Source organism: Dermacentor silvarum, chromosome 5 (assembly GCF_013339745.2).
Source record: "Dermacentor silvarum isolate Dsil-2018 chromosome 5, BIME_Dsil_1.4, whole genome shotgun sequence".
In the NCBI taxonomy this organism is placed as follows: Eukaryota; Metazoa; Arthropoda; class Arachnida; order Ixodida; family Ixodidae; genus Dermacentor; species Dermacentor silvarum.
This window is the reverse complement of record NC_051158.1, coordinates 7,202,799-7,224,504: the sequence shown is the minus strand read 5'-3', so window position 1 is coordinate 7,224,504 and position 21,706 is coordinate 7,202,799. Positions and strand designations below refer to the sequence as shown.

The following is a 21,706-nucleotide window of genomic DNA, read 5'->3' as shown; positions in this document are numbered from 1 at the left end:
AGGTGCCACAGCCATTCAGCACTTCAGCAGCAGTCGAAATGGGCATGACAACTTTGAATACTTACAGAATATCCCCCCCCCCCCCCCCTTGTAGACAGCGGCCGAAAGAACGGAAACAATAGATAAAGCATGGAGCCGTCGACCTTGTTCTTTTTTGGTCATTCATTATTGTTCTCGTCGGGGCGAAAGTGGGCACAGACAGGATCGGTGCTTCAAGAGCTCTTATGTCTTTCAAAATCCATGTCAGATTCTTGCTGAAATATTTACGCGAGATAGGCTGGCACCTGCGGCCGCCGGCCACTGGAACGAGAACGACGAAGTGCTTAGTGGACGCGTGCTCTCCGAGTGTCAGCCATTATCAAAAGAACACTGTTTTGCCAAGGCCTCGCTTGTTAACTTCGTGAATATATTTAACAAACTAAGTGTCAGTGTAGTTGGAGAGTCGATTTTCTAATGAATCTGTTTTGACAAACTGTGCCAGCTAAGCGTTATTTGAGGAACTTACGCATGTAGTTTACCGATATAAAGAACTTACTAGACACGTTCAGCAACCCGATTCTCGATCCTGAATTTTACGTGTGACGCTGCCCAACGCAATGCGTTGTAGTTGATACGTTAAGTAGTACATAACGTGAAATAGCGTGACCCGGAAGCGACATATTACGGCCACACAATAACACTCGTTGTGTCACTGTATACGAATGACTTGCATAACCGTGTATCAAAGGTAAGAGACAGCGAAAAGCGACTGAAAATATTTGAAAATACTTGTTCAGCGCCGACAATATTCCTGTCTGTCTCGGTACGCCTTCTCTTTACTTAGAACATAAAGCTGCTGCACCAGCCACTGCGGCCATATAGATTCGCATAATTTCCCAATCGCAGCCTAAGTTCATCGTCCAAGCTTTCACAAAAAAAAAAAAAAGAACCAGAGTTATGGACGTGAACAGAGTCTTACCTTCGGCCCAGACCCTTCCGTTGATTCTGGTGGTACTGTTACTGCCGCCAGTCCTGCATGAAAGCGCAAGATGACGATGGCGTTAAAGGGACCCTGAAACACTTTTATAACTATTCACAGAATGGGCTCACTATTAAAAGACGCCGTCTCACGAATCTCCTGCGGCAGAAACTGTTTCAAATCCTTCAAGTATACGCGGAGTTTGACGTAGTTATCGCACCGATTAGCAGCTTTCTCTCTCCTTTCGTCTACACTAGCGCTATTGGAAGCCACACAGGAGAGGTGGCAAGAGGGAAAAGCTGCGCCCAAAAGTTGAGCGTATCGCCAACGAAATACGGCGAGTGAAATACAGAGCTAGTCAAGAGTTCGACGAAAGCTCGTCTGGTCAGGTAGCATGCAGAGCTAGTTCGTCGTTCGGATAATGCGTCCCTCACATGGACGTGGCTTCACTTAATCACGGTTCCACCGCTAGTCGGTTAGCAGTACACCACAGGGTGTTCGAACCCGCCACCTCCCAGCTCCGAAGGCGATACGGCGAGGTAAGGACCCTGGATAAAAGGTGAAAGGCCTCGTCGCGGCAACCCCTGCTCTACGCAGCGCACCGTTGCTATCTCGGAGACCACGCAACTACGCGCCACCGTCGTGCGTAGACCGACAGTGAAAAGAGAAATGCTTTTTCTTTCTGTTTGAGACCGCAGACATATATATTTTTCATTTATTGGCCTCAAAATTAGCATTAGTATTATTAATGAGAATGTTCTCGGGATCATGAAGTCAGCCAATTGGTGGGCTTCGCTGCTTGAGATGACGTCACTGAGAATGCGAGAGCAAGCGATTCTTCTTTTTGTGGTTTTACGTGCCAAAACCAGTTCTGATTATGAGGCACGCCGTAGTGGAGGGCTCCGGATTAATTTTGACCACCTGGGGTTCTTTAACGTGCACTACAACGCAAGCACACGGGCGTTTTTTTCATTTCGCCTCCATCGAAATGCCGCCGCCGCGGCCGGGATTCGATCCGATCAAGTGCCCAGAGTGTCCAGCAGCGCGCAGCGCCTTAGCTGACTGAGCCACCGCGGCGGGTAATAGCAAGCGATTGTTGACTGTATTTGACACGGAGACTGCAAATTCCCTGCCAGATGCAGTGCAATAATGTTTGGCTCACATGTTCGCAGAAGCCTCTTCTACAGATTGGCAACGTTTTCTTACTATGTTGAAAAAGTGTTTCAGGGCCGCTTTAATTATGCACGTTGTGTAAGGTTGGTTTAACCACTCGAGAAAACAGTTGGGGACAACGCATGCAAAACGCGGTATGCCTGTCTTCCTACGGTGAAAGAAGAGTGTGTTAAGGTATTTTCGAGGTGCATTGACCCGTACACGTTAAATGGTTGTGGGATACACGACGCAATTTTAACAAATAATCAAAATTACAAATAGCGGTTCCCTGCGCGTAACATGTGGACGATTTGGTTGTAGGGACATTTTGCGTATCATACTACCGAGCACAGAAATAGGAACGCTAACGAAGGAAACGAATGACAATCACGGCTTTTGCCACACGCTGGCAAAACGCTGGCAAAACGCTATTTAATCCCCACATGTTCCTGCATCATCGCTGGTGGACAGCTGCTTCACCCGACACCAGTATCAACAGTGATCTGCCAATCACTTTTAGACGTTTATATAACTGCGAGAAAAAAACGAGGACACACGAAAGAAACACAACGTGATTTTATCGCCTTTGAGTGTAGTAACGTAATGACGTGCTGTTGTGAACATTTCGGGGCTTTCAGAATTACCAACCGCCGAGTTGCGATGGATGTTAGAGAGCGTTACCGAAAAAAAAAACGAGCTGGCACCTGCCCTGAAACTTTCACCGACATTTGAGTTAGTTTCATGTCTCACATCTGCACAGCGGGTCGTTAGGGACGCCTTATAGTGGAAGTTATCGCATCAACTTTGACCACATGTGGTTCCGACGCAAGTAAAAATCCAAATGCACGAGCATTAGTGACCACATGGGGCCACCGTAACCGGAAATAAAGCCTGCAACCCCATGTCTGGCAGCAATATGCCATAGCCGCAGAATCACCGCGGCAAGTAGTTTTAGCAGAATGGAATCTGTACAGCTTTTTAGAGCGACGCTTTTAGGCGCCCCAACTCCTGCGGCGATCGTTGGCGTCGGAATCGTCGTCTGCGGAGTAACGGAGCGAACGAGGGCAGTTAAAGATGAAAGAGCGAAAAGTGGCGAGAGCGAAGAGGCGCGAGGAAGAAAGTGGAGAGGAGGGTGTAGCGGAACCATGAGGCGGAAAGTGGAGGAGGGTACGGCGAAAGCTTGAGAATAAAAGCGTAGTGTGGCGACGATTGCTACGAGATGGCGCCAGAGTAGCGGGCGTCGTCTGGGACTATAGCCTGGGAGGTCTGTCGCCGGCGGCTGCTGTGAATCGCGCCCACGCGCCACCTCTCGCGATCTCCCGATTTGCGAGGCAGTCGCGCCACACTTCGCTCAGTTTGCAACGTGCCGCATGAGACGGATTGTCCGAGCCAGCCAATATATCGCGAAATGAAAACACGTATACAGCTGCGCTTAAATTTCGCATTAGGAAGTATCGTAATCGTCGGAGATTTTTTTTTTCGATAGCGTTTTCCCGTTTTTCAGTTGTCGAGTAAAAACTGCACCATGTAGACCTGAGTGCAACGCCTACCTGTGAGCTTCTTGGGCAGACACTGGCAGTCGAGAAAACCGAGCCGCTGCCTGTGGTACACGTCCACGTCCTCCACGGACGTGCCATCCAGGCAGGTCATCCCTCCGACAACGTAGACGCGGTCGTCGGCGTTTGCAGCGGCCACGGCGTGCCGCGGACGGGACAACTTGAAGCGAAATTCCCATCGACCGCGGAGGGAGTCGAACGCGAGCACGTCGACCACGTTGGTGAAGCCCGCGGGGTCGCGACCCGAGGGTTTGAGGCCGCCCGCCAGCCACAGTTCGTGGTGGATGGTGAGAGCGGTGCAGTAGGCACGGGGCTCCGGAAGGCTGGGGCGGCGTAGCCAGCTGCAGCGCGAAGCGCGAATATTCGTCATCGTAATCGTGTAGTCGTCGTCATATACAAGAGCTCACTTTACCGGGATGTCCTCAGCAAAACGAAAGTCATTCTCTCCGGGAGGAATAGTTTGCAAGTACCCCTGTTATGCGCCAGCTGAGTCCGTTATATGCCTGCCATAATTCCTTGCCTCAACCATGCAACCTCCTACCATTCCCGACGTTCTTAATTAAGGCGAAAGCCTTAGACAGTTCCTGGGACGAGAAATCCGATGTCCGGCGTTATGGCACCAAAATTCATTGGGAGTCGAACCCACTACACGTGGTGTTAATTAAGGCGAATTTAAGATTCCCGACCTCTGGTGAGAGTCAAACCCGCGACCTTTGGTGTTAATTAAGGCGAAGTTGATTAAGGCACTCGAACTCACGACCCAACATGGAGATATGGGCGAACCGGCCATATCTCCAAGTTGGATTCTAATTGATAGCGTGAAAAGTGATACTCAAACCCGCTACGTTTGGTGTCAATTAAGGCGAAGTTAACTAAGGCATGGTTAATTAATGATAGAGTTAATTAAGGCACTCGGACCCACAACCTTTGGTGGGAGCCAAAACCGAGATATTTGGTGTTAATTAGGGCGAAGGTAATTAAGACACAGTTAATAAAGGTATAGTTAATTAACGCACTAGAACCCACGACCGTTGGTGGGAGAAAACAACATTGAAAATCGCAAGTAATATAATAAATGCCTCGTGAGCGGGCACGCTTTCGCCTTCATCCTCTTAAGCGTATTCTGAAGTGACTGCCAACTTTTGTTTTTCTTTGGCATCCATTATGCAATTCTAATAGACCGCTTAAGCAATAAACCTGCGCGAAGCAACACTTCTTTCAGCTCATCTATAGAACATGAGCTACCCGCATTTGCTGTCTAATCCGTATCTTTCCAGGCTCTCAAAGCATTTTATGTTCCGTTGATGGTAGCGCTAACCTTAACGCAATTTTAAATTTCGTTGTCGTGCTTCGTAGTTTGCTGTTTACCCTGTGGTGTCACATATTAGTACAGGGGAAAACGCATTTCAGATCAGGAAAAATGCATTTCAGGTTATGTGTCAGAGGTCAAGAGGCTGCATTGTGCTATGTGCGAAGAATGACCACTTCATCATACACCACTACGACGAACTTCTCATAACAAACATTTTAGCATCTCTACGCCAGCAGAGGTTTAGACAAGACTACGCCGTGGACAAGACACAAGAGTTAATCGGGATTCATCTAGCAAAGGCTGCTGGTGGACTCGCGGGCAGAGAACGTGGCGGTGATTGTTATCGCTCGAACAACTCAGATCAAGCTTTTAAGCATGGCTGATGCGCTTATGCCGTGGGAAATATATAGGGTGTCCCAGCCAAAAGTAACCAAGGTATTAAAAACGACGGAGTGTTCTAATGGGCTCAAACGAACTCAGTGGTGTTTAGGATCGCGCGACCTAGACTAGGTTTTTCTTTTCGTTTTGCAAAGACAACTAATTAGCATAAACTAATTGCCTAAGTTTTTAAATATTGGCTTGAGTAGGAAACAGCCAATAAGAAAGTTGTAGATTAGATTTAAAAATGGCCCACTGAAGTGCTTGCAACTAAGTGCCATTGATGAAGCTTCTTGTGCTTACCCTTAAGGTAAGCCCGCGAAATACAAAAGCAACCGCGCGACAGCGCCACTATTTCAGCGCCCCCATACGACCGATCAGGCAAAGTCAATGTTAGAAGGCCTTTTTTAGAGACTCACTAGCGTGCCCCGTCGCGATCGGGCGCACAGATTGAGCAGCGGTGATGAAGGTGTGTCGCGCTTCGACGTGTCCTGGCATAAACATATCATTCGCTCCACTTGCACGTGGAATGAAGCCCGAACACACAAAGCAACAATAAAAAAAAAAGAAATAAACGTCGCAGTTTCACCGGAAAGGCGAAGCATCGATTGCGATAGCAAACTAGTGGACAGCTATACGAAGTAAGGATAGTGGTTTTATCGACCGTGTAAACTTGCAAACATAGGCACACTAACTAAATTAACAAGTATGGTGTCACGCGCGCACAAGCAAACATGAACGCGATTGAGACGCGATCGCCGGCTCACACTCGCGCGCTTGCACTCACACATGCAGCATACGGCGCGCGGCGACGATATTATCGCTCTTGGGCTTTATACGGAACCTCATGGCGACGGCAGAAATGCACATGGAGTGTCCATATAATTGCTATCGCAACTTGAAAACAACAACAAAAAAGCTCAGGCTTGAGTTAATGTTGACCGCAGAACTGTTTGATCGGGAAGGAAAATGCGGTGGCCGTGTTCATCTACTCGTTCACGATCACATCTTACTAGCGAGGGTTGCTGGCGCGTATCTTGCGGCCACCGGAAACGCCAAGCCCGTCCCGAACAGCGCTGCAGAGACAAGCGGGTTTCCTTCCTTGATCGGTCGTCTGGGAGCGCTGAAATAGTGGCACTATCTAGCACTTGTTTTTGTATTTCGCGGGCTTTCTTTAAAAGCAAGTACAAGAGACTCCATCAATTGTACTTAGTTGCAAAAACTTCATTCGGCCACTTGTTAATGTGATCTACAACTTCCGTACTGGCACTTTCTTCGTGAAGTCAAAATTCAAAAGTTAGGTAATGAGTTATACTAATTTACTTTGCAAAACAAAAAAAGTATACCGCAGACCATAGGCCGCGCGATTGTCAACATCACTGAGTTGGTTTCACCCGACTAGCACTCACCCTCATTTTTAAAGCAATGGTTACTTTTAGCTGGGACACCGTGCATATGTATCGCACGGCCTTCAGGAAATAAATTGGGAGACGCTTAAGCTTCGCCTTTAAGAGTGGAACGCGATAGCATTCAGAGATCCCTGACTGCTTCTCACGATTCCCGGCAACTGCAGCGTATGGAACCGTAACGTTTACCGGGAAGCGTTTTTTTTTATTCTTCTTCTTCTTTTTTTTTTTTTTTTTTGTCCGCGCGGGGACGCGCCACTCTTGACGTTAGCTGTGCTTCAAGGTCATATTTACGGAACCAGACGTTTTATGGGTTTGTACCTGGAGTAGTAGAGCTATCACTCTAAAAGTTGTTAGCGGTACCTGTCCTGTCGTGTAGTTTTATGTGTCGCCATTTCTATTGCGCCATTTTGCAAAGATTCGATCACACGTCCTTTTTTTTTTACGTGCAGTGACTGGCAGTTTGTATACTCACGTGCGCTCGTTAGGGTCCGTAGTGTGCACGGTGGACAACACCTCGGCGGGCACCATGCCGGCGAATACCTGTCTTTTGGTGGTCACCCCTCCGACCACGTACACCAAGCCGGCCAAGTAGCCCACACCGCAACCCATGATGGGCAGTGGGAGGCTGCGGTACGGAACCCAACTGTCCGACGCCGGGTTGTACAACTCCACCGAGTTCAGGATCCTGGGATGATCCCGATTAATCACGATGCGAGTAGTTGTAATTGCTTCTTTGATTATAGCAAAAGTATAGAAAGGAGGGAAATTTCCGTTGGCCGCGTTGTGAATTTCCAGCGTTATGCCTTACACCTAAACGGCGCCCGGCAGGGTGAGATGGGGTAATACGTGCAAAGGAAAACGGAGCAAAGAGTACGGCCGGAGAACCGGCCTTCGTCGGAGTTAATCAGTACCAAGGGGAACCGTGGCTCATTTGGTATAGCACCGCACGCTATCTCGCGGAGATTTGAGACTTGGACCCCCACTAGTGGTGAGCTGTCTTTATTTTCATTTCCATTTTTTTTTTGCTTTGTTAAAGTATGAAGTTGATCGCAAGCTTATTCATCATTCGTAGCTAATTCTACGCTTTAAATAAGCCAAAGTTAATTTCCTGAATCCCTTCATTGACTTTGCTGTTTGTTCGATTTATATAGCGGGTACCAAACGAAATGACTGACAAAGATGATGATAATTCATATCTTATCGCCAATGCTACAGTGTAAGAAGACAACGCGCACCTGGGCAGAAGCAGATGGCATTCACAACGCACTGAGTGCATCAGATGCTCGAGCTTAAACCGTGATACCTGAATCGCTTTAAGCGTCATCTGTTCTACGTTTAATGAATCTGTTCTAAATTAGAAACCAAGAAAAAACAACGTATACATCAGCACCAAGAACACTGCAAGACGAGTGAATGCAGGTGATAGGGGGCAAACAACGAGCGGCTCACAATAAGCGGCCAACGCCGGCGCTGCAGTCATTCCTCTTTTCAACACGTGCTGTCATCTACCGTTGTTGTTTTCATGGCGGACTCATAATGCCTGCTGTTTTGTGCTGTGCGAGCCACGTGCGGAAACCGAGAGCCCGCCACTTGTTCTAGCTGTTCCGGCACGCGCCCCCCGCGGTGCGCTGCTTGCATATGGAAAACGTGCGATGCGGCCGTGCCGAATAAGAAGTGCTAAATATGTTTCTGAACCTATATTCGGTGATATACTTATTTACTTGGCGCTCTTTAGCCATCCCTGAGCCATTGGGCAAAAAAAAAAACGAGAAGAAAAAACATGCATAATCATACTTATTTACGGGGTGCTTTAGTGTGAAGAATCTCCTGAAATAGGGCATTCGAAGCGTAACTTTTTCTGCGTACGAAAATCATGACAGTGGAAGAATCCTTAAGGCAATCACTTAGTTCTGCTAGACAACAAATGCAATGATACACAACGCACACAGACGACTGTGTAAGTATCGCTTCTCGGCGTTTGGCTAAGATGGTAGTGATGGTAATGCGTGGTAGTGTGGTAGTGTGGTAGTGTAGTGTAGTGTATGGTATAGTATGTCTGCTTCCATTCTGGCCATTAGCGCTGCATAACTCTGCTTTAAGGGACACGACAGTGAAACACTAAATCGGTATAGACTGATAAAGTTCTGCTAGAAAGCTTTTTGTTAATTTCACGATAATATGTTTATTATTAGAAGAAAAAATTGATGGTGAAAGGCTTTTTTTTTTATTTCACGCCCGGAAACACCAATACCGGTACGTTAGTGTGATGTTACACATTTGAAATTATTTTGTTTTCGTATTTAGGCCACGCCGCGTTGGCTCAATTTAGGTTCCCGATACTTGCCATGTTCAATATTTGCTTTCTTTAAAACATAATGTAGTCTATTTCTTCAACGCCCAAAAATTAACTAGTCCCTAGCCGACGTCATCAAAATCGACGACCTCAAGGCGAGCTCGTGCGAGAATTGCAAGGTGGCTTCACCGCCAATCTTTCCTATATGCGTCTTCTCTGGTCTACCAGGCCTCTACTCGCGGTATAAGAGTGGCATTTTTGGTATTGTAGATAGTTTTTTTTTTTTACTAAGCTAACACAGGTGATTTCATTTTTCTATTTAGTGTCCCTTTAGTACACAATCTGCTCTGCGCGCACAAGCGTCTGAGTTCTGCACGTGTGCACTGCCATTAGGGAGTTTTAGAAGACGGCCCACACAAGCGTAATTGCGCACCGAAAGCCGCACGCTCTGCTTGCGTTCTATTGTGATCGTTTTGCGTTCTGTTGTATACGGTCGGCGGCTTGCATCCCATAGCTTTTGGAGCGCAAAACCTAAATAACTCCCTATTCACGCGGTATTTGGGGTAAGCTGACTTCAATTTACCCTACGTAGCCGACTTGCATCCCTTGTTTCTAGAGTTTCTCTATTTCGGCTGCCTTCGAGTGAAATGTTTCTAGAGACAAGGGTAAGGCTACTTAAATAAGCACCTAAGGTCTTACGTGCCAAAACAACGATCTCATTATGACGCATCTGTCGTATAACGGAGAACTCACTCTCCCTTGTCGTCCTTGCCACCGACGACCATGATCTTCTCGTGGACCACGGCGGCCCCGTGGCAGGCCCTGGGGTGCAGCATGTCGGCCGCCTTGTCCCATCGCTTCTCACGCACGTGGAACTTGAACACCGAGCGCTGGGCGCGGGCCTCCCCTTTGCTCACGTCGGCGGGACTGTAGCCGCCTGTGAGTGAAACAGTTACCGCGAGACTGCAACAGTATGGTCGACAGACAGCGCAGTAACCACACAACACGAACGCATAAGCACAGCACACAACCGCATACGCACACGTACTCGGCCGCGATGACTCAATTAACTATATATGTCGCTGCGCTGCCAAGCATGAGGTCGCGGGTGTCGATTCCCAACCACGACGACCGCATTACGACGGGGGCGGGAATGCAAGAGCTAGTGTTCTGGCATTCCGCCTTCAATGTTCTTCACTTCTTGAAGAACGTTCTTCAACGTGATTTTGGTGCACGTTGAAGAAATGAACGTTCTTCACTTCTTGAAGATCGTTCTGAAGAACGTTCTTCATTCTGCCTTCAGTTCTTCAACGTGATTTTGGTGCACGTTGAAGAAATGAACGTTCTTCACTTCTTGAAGATCGTTCTGAAGAACGTTCCTCATTCCGCCTTCAGTTCTTCAACGTGATTTTGGTGCACGTTGAAGAAATGAACGTTCTTCACTTCTTGAAGATCGTTCTGAAGAACGTTCCTCATTCCGCCTTCAGTTCTTCAACGTGATTTTGGTGCACGTTGAAGAAATGAACGTTCTTCACTTCTTGAAGATCGTTCTGAAGAACGTTCTTCATTCTGCCTTCAGTTCTTCAACGTGATTTTGGTGCACGTTGAAGAAATGAACGTTCTTCACTTCTTGAAGATCGTTCTGAAGAACGTTCCTCATTCCGCCTTCAGTTCTTCAACGTGATTTTGGTGCACGTTGAAGAAATGAACGTTCTTCACTTCTTGAAGATCGTTCTGAAGAACGTTCTTCATTCTGCCTTCAGTTCTTCAACGTGCTTTTGGCGCGCATTGAAGAAATGCAGACGGTAAAAATTCATTCGAGGTCCTTCACCACAACGTCCCTGATCCCACTGTGCTATTGCAGGATGTTTAAACCCAGCAATTTTATTTTAGCATGTTCAGTCACCATCTTTGTGACAGTGAACAATCACGGTACATGCAGACCACTCTGGCGAGCGGCTAGCACACTCTCGTATATGTAGGTTTAACATATGCACTTTCTGATCGCGCTCGCGCGTTGTCTGCAAAGGTCTACAGCCATTCCGCAGTCAATGCGCAGGCGCATGAGACCGCGTGCTCCGTTTTTTCCAGATTGCATGCGGTGGTAGCGGTAGCAGACGACGCGGGAGCACAGCTAGGGAGTGCGTCCGCTGAACCCACAAACCAAGGGAGTGCGCTAGCTGCCCGTCAGGGTATTAGTCAGGGTGCTTTGCATCTACAATGCGGCACAGGCTCCCGTATTCACTGTCATGAAGGTTGTGACTTGTAAGCACAGGGAACAGCAAACTTGCAACTGAAGGATTCGGTTCCGAGCCTAGTGCAATAAATACTGAAAAGAAAAGAAGAAAAAGGAAGCGACGGTAGGTAGATTGCCCATCAAAGCCCATACCATGGCCTGTCACGTGACCCCGCGGCAGCGCACGACCCAGCAGGAAAACCGACAGAACAAAAGTGTATCGCGTGATAAGGGTCACGTAATAGGACGCGCTATAGGCGGTGATGGGCAATCTACCTTTTATCATTTCCTTCACTGGAGCATTGTGTCCAATTGATTGTCATTTATGACTGGTTCAAAAGGACGGGCTTAACCAGTGGTGTAGGTTTCAGAGAGTTATCGGTGCCTTGTGCCGCTTCAACCATGCTTTTGCGATTACCAAAATTCCTAATATTATCTTGACACAATAGTGTTCACCCGCCTAGATTTCCCGCACTGTTTTGGTCCACGTGTGCCTCTGCACCCACATCATCCCAAGTAGCACAAAGGAGATACATATCTGTTGTATTCAAGGTCAAAAATCGGGTTCGATGAAGTCAAGAGCACGAAGGGTGCAATCCGGTTGTAGATAAAAAATGTCTACATTTGTTCCTACGCCGAATGATGGAGTACTTGATGAAGTACATGGTTATCAAAATTCCCTTTAAAACTTGTATTACGCTAGTCTACTTTAAGCAGAGTTCTAGAACTTCTTGGGACCCTCCATGCAGCTTAGTGCCTCTGGCATAGTGCGATTGAGATCGAGGTCGTAAGTTCAATCTTGGCAGCGGCGGCCGCATTTTGATGGGGACATATTGAAAAAAAAAAAGGGCTTGTGCACTGTGCATTGTATACGCGTTAAAGAACCCCATGTGGTCAAAACTGATGCGGGATTCATCTACTACGAAGTGTCTCATATCAAGTAGTGGTATTGGCACGTAAAATCTTCAATTTAATACTTTTTATAGCATCTTGAGATTCATACCCGCCGGCCATTAGCAGATATACGACTGATTTTCACCCTATAATTATACTTCACCGATTTTTTTTTTTTTTTGCATCCTCAAATCTTAGTTGGAGGAAGTCTCACGCTCGACAGCAAACTCTAGGCAGACGAACAAGCAGTTGTTGGTCTTCCTGAGCAACGTGGCCTTCCCGACTTCGAAACACACATTTGTCATTTCGTCTAAACTTCATTGTTGATAACGCCATACTCTGGTCTACATTTCGACAACTCATGAGCTAACTTGTGCTTGCTTTTTCTTTGTGCGCATAAAAATTATTTTACAGAGTTGGGCAATTTTTTTGTCTCCAATGTATTTTTAATCATGTTTGCTGGTCTATGCTTGTCTTTGAGCGGTAATGTTCGCTATATTCTGCTGTATAACTTCTTCGATTTCGTTCGCTATGCTCATTTTTTTTCGCTCCTCCTGCTTGGTCTCCGGACTGCAGTATATGCTAAACAAAGTAGTGCCTCGCGTAAACAAAGGTCAACGGCAAGGTCATGCCGACTAGAGTTTGCAGGAAGTGTGCGTGTTGTCATAAATGTTTGATTTCGTCTTTATGAAGCCGTGCAGTGGTAATCTTGTGTCACTTTTGTGCTAGCTGACTAGCTTCTATGGTTTGTATGTCAAGCTTGTGAAACAATAGTATAGTACCTACTATACAAATATCTACCCTTCCCTTTTTGCTGAGAATGTTGCGTCTGTTTCTTACCGAACACGTAGATGCAGCCGGCGTAATACACAACGGCGTGGTAGTGTCGCGGCTCGGGCAGAGGTTGAAAGGTGAGCCATTGGTTCAGCTGGGGCTTGAACACGTACGTCGACTTTCCTGCATTACAACGAGCGCGCCCATTATTGACCGCAGTAAGTTGTTTAGTTTTCGTAGAACGTATCACTGGAAAGGACGAAGTGCGTCTTTTAACGATATTTGCGTGCACGTTTTCTAAACAGTTGGGAGAATCTCCTCCGCACGCGGGCAATGAGCGATCTTGACGAAAGCGTTGACGTCGAAATCACCACTGCTTACTCGGGAGTATTCCCCGCTAAATTCTACGGCAGTCGGGCTAGATAGAATGACGTCACGTATCTTTCGTACATCTAAGAAACGTGATGCTTCAGCATATTTAACGATATATGCAGTGACAACTGCAACTTACCTGTGAAGGTAACGCTAGATTTCTTAGCACCCAGCAAATTTCAATGCAGATAAAGTGACATCAGGTTTCACCGAGCTAAGCCAAGACCACCTAGATAGCACAACGCCAGCTCACTTCGATTCATGACGTCATGTTACCTGGCCCGACGGCCAAAGATGCTAATGGGGAAGCTCCCGAGTAAGCAGCGGGGATTTCGACGTCACCGCTTTCGTCACGCCAAGCTTGGCAACGGAAATTTCGGGCCAGTTAGCATGACGTCATGGATCGGAGTGGACAGGCCTTGTGCTATCTAGGTGGTGCTGGCTAAGCTTAAGCGATGCAAAAGCCAACGATATCTCTTACAGTAGGCGACGCTTATTACTGCTCGCGGGCTCTGCGCTCGTTTTATTTAGGAAGGCATGTGATATGTAAGGGTTACGCGAAAATGACGTCATAATCTCAGATAGAAACTATGGGTTGTACCGGCCGAGACGTCGTCCGGTTCCTGGAGGTTGATGCCCCCGAGAACAACGACGACGGCCGAGTCCGAGTTCTGCACTTTGCCCACTAGCGACACCTCCTGGTTCTCCTCCCTGGTACTCCTGCGAAAGTGCTTTCTCAGCAAAGCGCTCATTGGCTACAGTATACGGCGACGCACGGTGACGTCACGCTGCAACGCATGACGGACGTCGTATACACTTATTGGTGAAACTCTGTAATAATCTCGTGAAGTATCACGAAAGGTTCTAGCGCTACGGATAGTCAGTCTATGGCGCACAATTAATGAAACAAGGAGGAGAGAAAAAAAATAACTTCATGGGTCGAACCTTCAGCTCCCAATCTCGGCATCAAGCTCTGCATTCAGAAACCGCCGTTGTAACTCCGTTCTGTCTACTCACTGTCCAACCCAGACGACGCGCCAACTGAGCCACCGAACTTCACCGAAATGCTAGAACATCAGACATATCGAGACACTTCACCTCACCACAGGATTCCCCTTAACAAAGCAGCTCATCGCGTGGCTACAGCTGTAAACTAATTCATTCTCCTGTCTCTCTACCCTTCACTTCTCCCACGAAGTCCCCCATACAGCCCCCAGTCTACATCACTGCACCTGGGAAGGCCCGGCCCCGCCGGGCTACTTCATTCACCCCCCCCCCCCCCCCTCCCCCGTTTCTTCCCCCTAACCTTCCTCTTGAAAGACTGTGCTGGCAAGCTTGGACCGGCCGCAGCAGCGACTGCTCACCCAGCAGACATGCGGTCTGGCGCGATTCAGGGGGTCGTAAAGTAAGGGTTCCACCCTACGAAGAATGTATCCCACCATAGTACAAACGAAGGTTTCTATCTCTCTCTATATTTACCTACTCATTAATTCCAGAACGCAGTTGAAGGAACCACTTGTAAACCGTACGGCCTATATGTCAGCGAAAGTGGTCTTCCGACAACGGAGACGAGGATCATGATGCGTGCAGCAATAATCATCTCTATAAAGCATTAACTGCGAAAGAGGCAGCGATCATGAAGCTCAAAGGAAGGTAAACTGTAAGTTGCGTATAATACGAGCAAGGAAACAGTTCGCTGCGCGGCGCATGCGGAAATGAAAAACGAAGTGCTGGTCACAAGAGCTCGTGGCACGTGTTGACTTTGTCATCGTTTTGGAATTTTTAAAAAAATGGGCAGAGGGGCACGGCACTGGCTGCACTAAGCCTCGTTTCCTGCGTGTTGTCCGTCACCGCTGCTTATTAGGTGTCGTCATCACGGACAACGAGGTCGTTTGCCTTTGTAAACTGCGCATCTGTCAATTAACAGTTGACAGTTGCGAAGCTTGAGTCGAACTTACAAAGATTTTTTGTTGCTAAGTAATCTTTACCATTGGCCGGAGGCCTGGAAACCCGGTTGTCAGGTATATATGCTTGTACGAACATTTGCAGCGTAAGAGCATTTTTCAGGCCTGTATTCCGCAGGAGAGTGCTATGAGCGCTTTATTTGGGATCACTTGAGCTTCCGGACATTGCCACGGTCCAAGAACGACCCGCAGCTGAAGTCGCGTGTCGTGTCGCATCTCTTCGTGGTTATAAAGTGATTATACAGATACCAAGTTAAGTGACAATGACAACACTCCTAATCGTGGTAAAGGCGTATACACACACTCACCTGCCGTCTTTTTTTGAAGGCGAGGACGACCCACTGACGCTAACGTCGAGTGCCGAAGCGGCGGTAGGCCGCTTGCCCCAGCCTAACATGATGGTACCCGGCTACCAGGAGGACCGGAGGCCAGCCCCGCCGCCGTACGGCTGTCGCTCAGCGGACTGCGAAGCCAAGTCGGCCACAAGCTGATGATGATGATGATGATGATGGCCTCATACTATGACTCGTACCCACACTGAGGGATTGGCAAAGAATTGGGTGCCTGAGCTTTCACCTAATGTTTTGAAGTATTACCTTCTTGATAAAAAAAATGCACCCGTGTACTTAGATTTAGGTGCACGTTAAAGAACCCCAGGTGGTCCAAATTTCCGGAGTCCCCCAGTACAGCGTGCCTCATAATCAGATCGTAGTTTTGGCACGTAAAACCCATAATTTAATTTTTTGATTAAAAAATAATAAACGTCTTCGTTTAGTTGAGTTTATGAATCCACTAACGGCATCAAGTACGTCCCTGTGATTGAAACCCAGAACTGACGCGCCGAAAGTGAGTATTATTTCTGATGTTGAGATTAACCCTAGTTTGGTAAGCGGAATTTCCAGAAGTCTTTTTCTTAATAATTTATACCGGCGACATGACAAAAAGAAATTACGGCCTCCCCTGTCGAGGAAATGGGGGTAAGCGAAGCTTGGAGGGTGCGTTCCTTCGGTGTTCCTCCGGACAAATTGCATTGACGAGTGCCACGTTGTGCTCGAACCACAACCGCGGTCACACGCACTGCAGCTGGCTCCGAAGTTCCGGCTAAGTAAATCGCGTTGTAACCTGGCCGTCGCACCGAGGAAGTTGGCGCTATAGCGTTGCCGAGGCGTGCACCACCGTTGTCGCGTTCCTGGAGGGCAAGACGACGCTGACGTTTGGCCTCAACATCGCGCTCCCTCAACTCGGGGTCTGCGGCTCTTCGCCGACGTTTTGACTGGGCTTTCCGGAAGCATTCACGCTAGAATCGGTACGTCGACGACGAGCCCATTCCCGAGCGCGTTCATTCTGGATGAATTTGCGTTAAATTGTTTCAAAATTAAATCTGTCCGTTACGGTAAGACAATGAATGGCTCATACCCCCTTAAGCAATGGTCCATACCTCCGGTAAACGCGGCCTCCACATTACGACGACAGAAGAGAAGTGAAATTCTATGCTGGAATGATTAGCGGCAACGCTAGCCAGGAGTGGAAGCAGACGACGACGCTCGAGCGAGTGCTGACGATGATAATTTTGTGCGTACATGGACGCCACCGAAATCTGTGAGTTATAACAAGCTTCGTTTGAAATATAGTGATCTGGTAATGACGACCCGAGTAACTGTGGCACATACCCACCGTGGGGGATAAGAAAATAATCTCGCGGTGTGTACATGGGGAAATTTTCGGGCCTTATTAAAGAATCACATAAACCAACGAAACTTGACATGAAACTGAGAACAGTTAGACTGGCGTGAGCAGAAAACAATATATAAAAAGCAAGATTGGAACGTTAAACATGATCGACATTATTCGTGAACACGACACAGCCCTTACTAAATCACTCATCATTCTTTTTTTTTTTTCGCCAGATTTTGTTATGTTTCCTTTGCAGTTTTGAAGTTCTTGCAGTTATACATCGGCCGATTCTCGGCCCGTCCACCGTTGTGGTCACGTGTCATTTGTGTTTCAGCAATCGCAGCATTAACACGGCCATTAGCCGCACGTCAGTTTCTTCTTAAGTATGGAGAAGGGAGACGTTAAAGAATTGAAGAATTACAGACCCATTAGCTTGCTTTCAGTATTGTATAAAATATTCACCAAGATAATTTCCAATAGAATCAGGACAACACTTGACTTCAGTCAACCAAGAGAACAGGCTGGCTTCAGGAAGGGATATTCTACGATGGACCATATCCATGCCATCAATCAGGTAATCGAGAAATCTGCGGAGTACAATCAACCTCTCTATATGGCTTTCATAGATTATGAAAAGGCATTCGATTCAGTAGAGATATCAGCAGTCATAGAGGCATTGCGTAATCAAGGAGTGGAGGAGGCATACGTGAATATCTTGGCAAATATCTACAAGGATTCCACAGCTACCTTGGTTCTCCACAAGAAAAGTAGAAAGATACCTATCAAGAAAGGGGTCAGGCAAGGAGACACAATCTCTCCAATGCTATTCACTGCATGCTTAGAAGAAGTATTCAAACTCTTAGACTGGGAAGAATTAGGAGTGAGGATCGATGGCGAATATCTTAGCAACCTTCGGTTTGCAGATGACATTGTCCTATTGAGCAACAATGGAGAGGAATTACAACAAATGATTGAGGACCTTCATCGAGAAAGTGCAAGAATTGGGTTGAAGATGAATATGCAGAAGACAAAGATAATGTTCAATAGCCTGGCAAGCGAACAAGAATTCAGGATCGCCAGTCAGCCTCTAGAATCTGTAAAGGAATATGTTTATCTAGGTCAATTACTCACAGGGGACCCTGATCATGAGAAAGAAATTTACAGAAGAATAAAATTAGGTTGGAGTGCATACGGCAGACATTGCCAAATCCTGACTGGGAGCTTACCACTGTCGTTGAAAAGAAAAGTGTACAATCATTGCATTCTACCGGTGCTAACATACGGAGCAGAAACTTGGAGGTTAACGAAGAAGCTCGAGAACAAGTTAAGGACCGCACAAAGAGCAATGGAACGAAAAATCTTAGGAGTAACGTTAAGAGACAGGAAGAGAGCGGTGTGGATCAGAGAACAAACGGGGGTAGACGATATTCTAGTTGACATTAAGCGGAAGAAATGGAGCTGGGCAGGCCATGTAATGCGTAGGATGGATAACCGGTGGACCATTAGGGTTACAGAATGGATACCAAGAGAAGGGAAGCGCAGTCGAGGACGGCAGAAAGTCAGGTGGGATGATGAGGTTAGGAAATTCGCAGGCGCAAGCTGGAATACGGTATGGAAGGAGCGCCACGGTCGTGAGGTGGCGCTGTCGTCAGTTTCGGTTGTACTACCCTCGTGCACGATCGCAGTTGTGCGTCAGCTGAAGCCATCCTATCAACGAAAATGTATTAAACAGGAAGCTTTTGCTCGGACCCAACCAACGATGCCGCCTATTCAAATACATGTAAAACGCAGGAACGATTTTCTGAGATGCCGATTTTAACTAAATTTGTGGTATTTGAGAGAGAAAGTTAAATGCTAGTGATTGCTTGAAGCGTGATTTTGAAGTAGCGCCTTAATTTTTTAAGAGGAATTTTCAACGATTGGTAAGAATAAAAAATGCACGCACGAAGCTGCCAAATTTGTAGCTCTGCAGTAAGAACGGATATCGCAGTTCTGTTATCTGCATCCGTTAGAGCATCCAAAGCGGGCTTTATATCTTACGTGAATTTGTTACATTGTTTAGAAGGGGTTTGCAAAAGTCCTACTCACATATTAGTGGTCTAATTGAGAGCCATGCCTAATACATCACTTTTGTCCACTTTAGATGTAATATTAGATGCTATTGACAAAATTGTAATATCGTTTTTCACTGCTGAGTTGCGGAGTTGTGAACTTGATAGTTTCGTTTTCTGAAAATTTGAGGTTTCTCAAGTTTGGTGCAGTGGCTATCGAGAAAAACGATTTATCATTTCCCATGTGTTAATTAGGAGCCCCCCCTGCAAAGCTTCCTCTTAATCTGATCTCTTCGCGTAATCATCCGATAACCTCCAATGTGTTTTCCTTACTGCAAGCAAAATGAATAATAAACGTGTTACCGAGCCAAATTTCATACCCGCTAATCACCCACTATTATTCTAATGGGACAGCAGTAAATGGAGATATGTTTGGAGAGGCCCTAATCTGCAGTGGACTTGAGTTTTCTCAGAATTGGTCTTGTTAATTATGGTGATGTTGTTGTCGTCGTATTTGTTGGTGATGATGATGTCTTCCAAAATAGTAACACTATAGTAACAATACCGACTAACACATATCCGGAAACGTTTTTCGGAAATGTAAGATCAGTACTCGGGAACAAGTTTTAAACGTTCCACATTGTAGATTATTGCCCAACGAGTACAATAGCGAGGAAGACGCCGAACGTTAATGTGTTCGTGTTTTGTTACTCACACAGGGATGTACGCATCGCTGTAGAGAAATTCGTTGTTTAATCTAATCGATTTCATTGTTAATCGTACTAATCATTTCATTCTTCCGTAATTGCCTCATTTATAAACATATATACAATTTTTTCTATGTTTATTAGAAGGACTGTTTACTGAAACGCCTTGGATTTTACTCGCTTTAGTTATTGCTCAAAATTATGGATTTCTATATTTATTCGCTCAGCACATATTTAAAATTGGCCCATCTCTCAGCCTCCGGGGGATAAACCAAGGAAGGTGGCTGCTATACCGTATTACCATAGGATATCCCATAATCAGGAAAAAAGTAGCAGAATGATCGAAAAAAAGTCACAGGCCTGCGCGGCACACGCAGCACTGTCACAGCGTAAGCTGGTGGAGCGGCTCAAGAGTAGCTCCAATTTGGGCACCACGCACAACAGGGTCTTCGCGGCAGTCTGTTCGCCTCGTTTTTACGAGAACGACCTGAACTGTCCGCCCGGCGTCGACGGCGAGCTGCGGCTTGTAATGTTCTCTGCACTGCAGTCTGCTGAGCCCTATCAAGCCTTACAACTACAACTTACATGTCGGGCGCGCCGCGTTTGCAGGCTCCTTACCTAGATGGCGCCGCCATACTGGCGGAGGCTCGGGTCGTCTGCCCCGGCGCGCTTGCCTTTAGGGCATTTTCCGTTCCCCGATAGCAATCGCTTGCGTGGCTAAGTGGTACAGTATCTGGCCCCGACGCAGCGGGCGTGGGTTTGATCCCGGCGGGAAACGCGTACTTTTTTCGCATTTCCAGCGATAGCGGTTACGGCCCAACGCCGGCGGCGGCGGCATCATTGCGAACCGAAACGGCTATTGGAATGAGCCCATAACAGCTTACGCTGTAAAAGAAAAAGCAGTTATTCCAGCCCCTAGGAAACCTATAGCGCTCTCTCATCGGAACTGTGGTGATAGTAGACCAAAGTAGTGTGAAAAGAAACACAAGAACACCTTCTTCCCTGCACTAACAATGTCGTTTATGGGATCCCCCTCTCTTGCGGTAACAAGTATACCGGGCAGACGGGCAGATGCTTTTATGATAAACTTAGAGGGCACAATAACAATGTAAAAAAAATGCACGTGATGGGTGGCTTGCTGCTATTCATTGTAAATGCCGTGGACGTGAACGTTTGTTCAGCGCAAGCACCGTTGTAAGCTTCGTGCATGTCAAGCTTACCTGAGTACATAAGCACTTCATGTGTTAACCTTTCTGATAAGGAACCTGTTTTTCTTAGGAAGCAATCGTTTGAGCATGCGTGGTGGCTTTCTGCGAGCGTATAAAATCGAGCTCTGGAATAATCAAAATCTGTTGGTATTTTACGCTTTGTGTGTCGTCTTGTCCGTCTTTGTGGCCGTTCCCTCTGCGCTGTACAACCCAAAGAAAGATACTGTTTTCTCAGTAGCGATGCTTCGTCTTGTGCATGTCTGATTCCACCACGACGAACACTTTCCACTAACAACCCCCCCCCCCCCCCCTATTCAACTTTATTTCCCGCACGCTCCATGAAAAGGGCAGAATTTAAGGCAGATCTTTGGGCTAGTTGGAATTTGTCGCCGTCCCTGCAAGAAACTTTTGATGTGATAAACCTTAACAAAAAAAAAATCTAAAATATTTTCACATTTTACGTAGAGGCAAATATTGTTCTAGAATTGAGAGAGGAGAGTTTTTCGTAGTTGTGGAATTTAGTCACGAAGGCCTTCATTTCGTCCTCTGTGAGGCACATCTTCGGAAAGTGAAACAAAAACCCGGAGCTCCGGAATGGTCTCTCTCTTCTAATTTGCGTCACTAACTCCGTGTTCAGAACCTGCTCTTTCACATCCCTTTGTTTAGCTCGAAGTCGCCTACGCGCTCCCTTCGCAACACGTCAAGAGAGATTTAAAACATAAAGAAGGAAATCTAAAAACACACGCGAAGAAAAGATTCCGATATCCG

At 46.8% G+C, this 21,706-nt stretch overlaps 1 protein-coding gene across 1 annotated transcript in view; it reads right to left on the bottom strand.

The window, feature by feature from the left end:
• Nucleotides 1–15,858, bottom strand: part of LOC119452856 (alpha-scruin) — a 38,485-nt gene extending 22,627 nt beyond the window's left edge. Inside the window, exons 1-7 of the mRNA XM_049667077.1 lie at nt 15,607–15,858; nt 13,936–14,054; nt 13,029–13,145; nt 9,812–9,995; nt 7,238–7,450; nt 3,661–4,007; nt 959–1,011 (exon numbers count right to left, since the gene is read on the bottom strand). Of these exons, the coding sequence (XP_049523034.1) occupies nt 959–1,011; nt 3,661–4,007; nt 7,238–7,450; nt 9,812–9,995; nt 13,029–13,145; nt 13,936–14,054; nt 15,607–15,695 (1,122 nt within the window). The 5' untranslated portion in view covers nt 15,696–15,858. The remainder of the gene's footprint in view (nt 1–958; nt 1,012–3,660; nt 4,008–7,237; nt 7,451–9,811; nt 9,996–13,028; nt 13,146–13,935; nt 14,055–15,606) is intronic.
• Nucleotides 15,859–21,706: the final 5,848 nt, after the last annotated feature.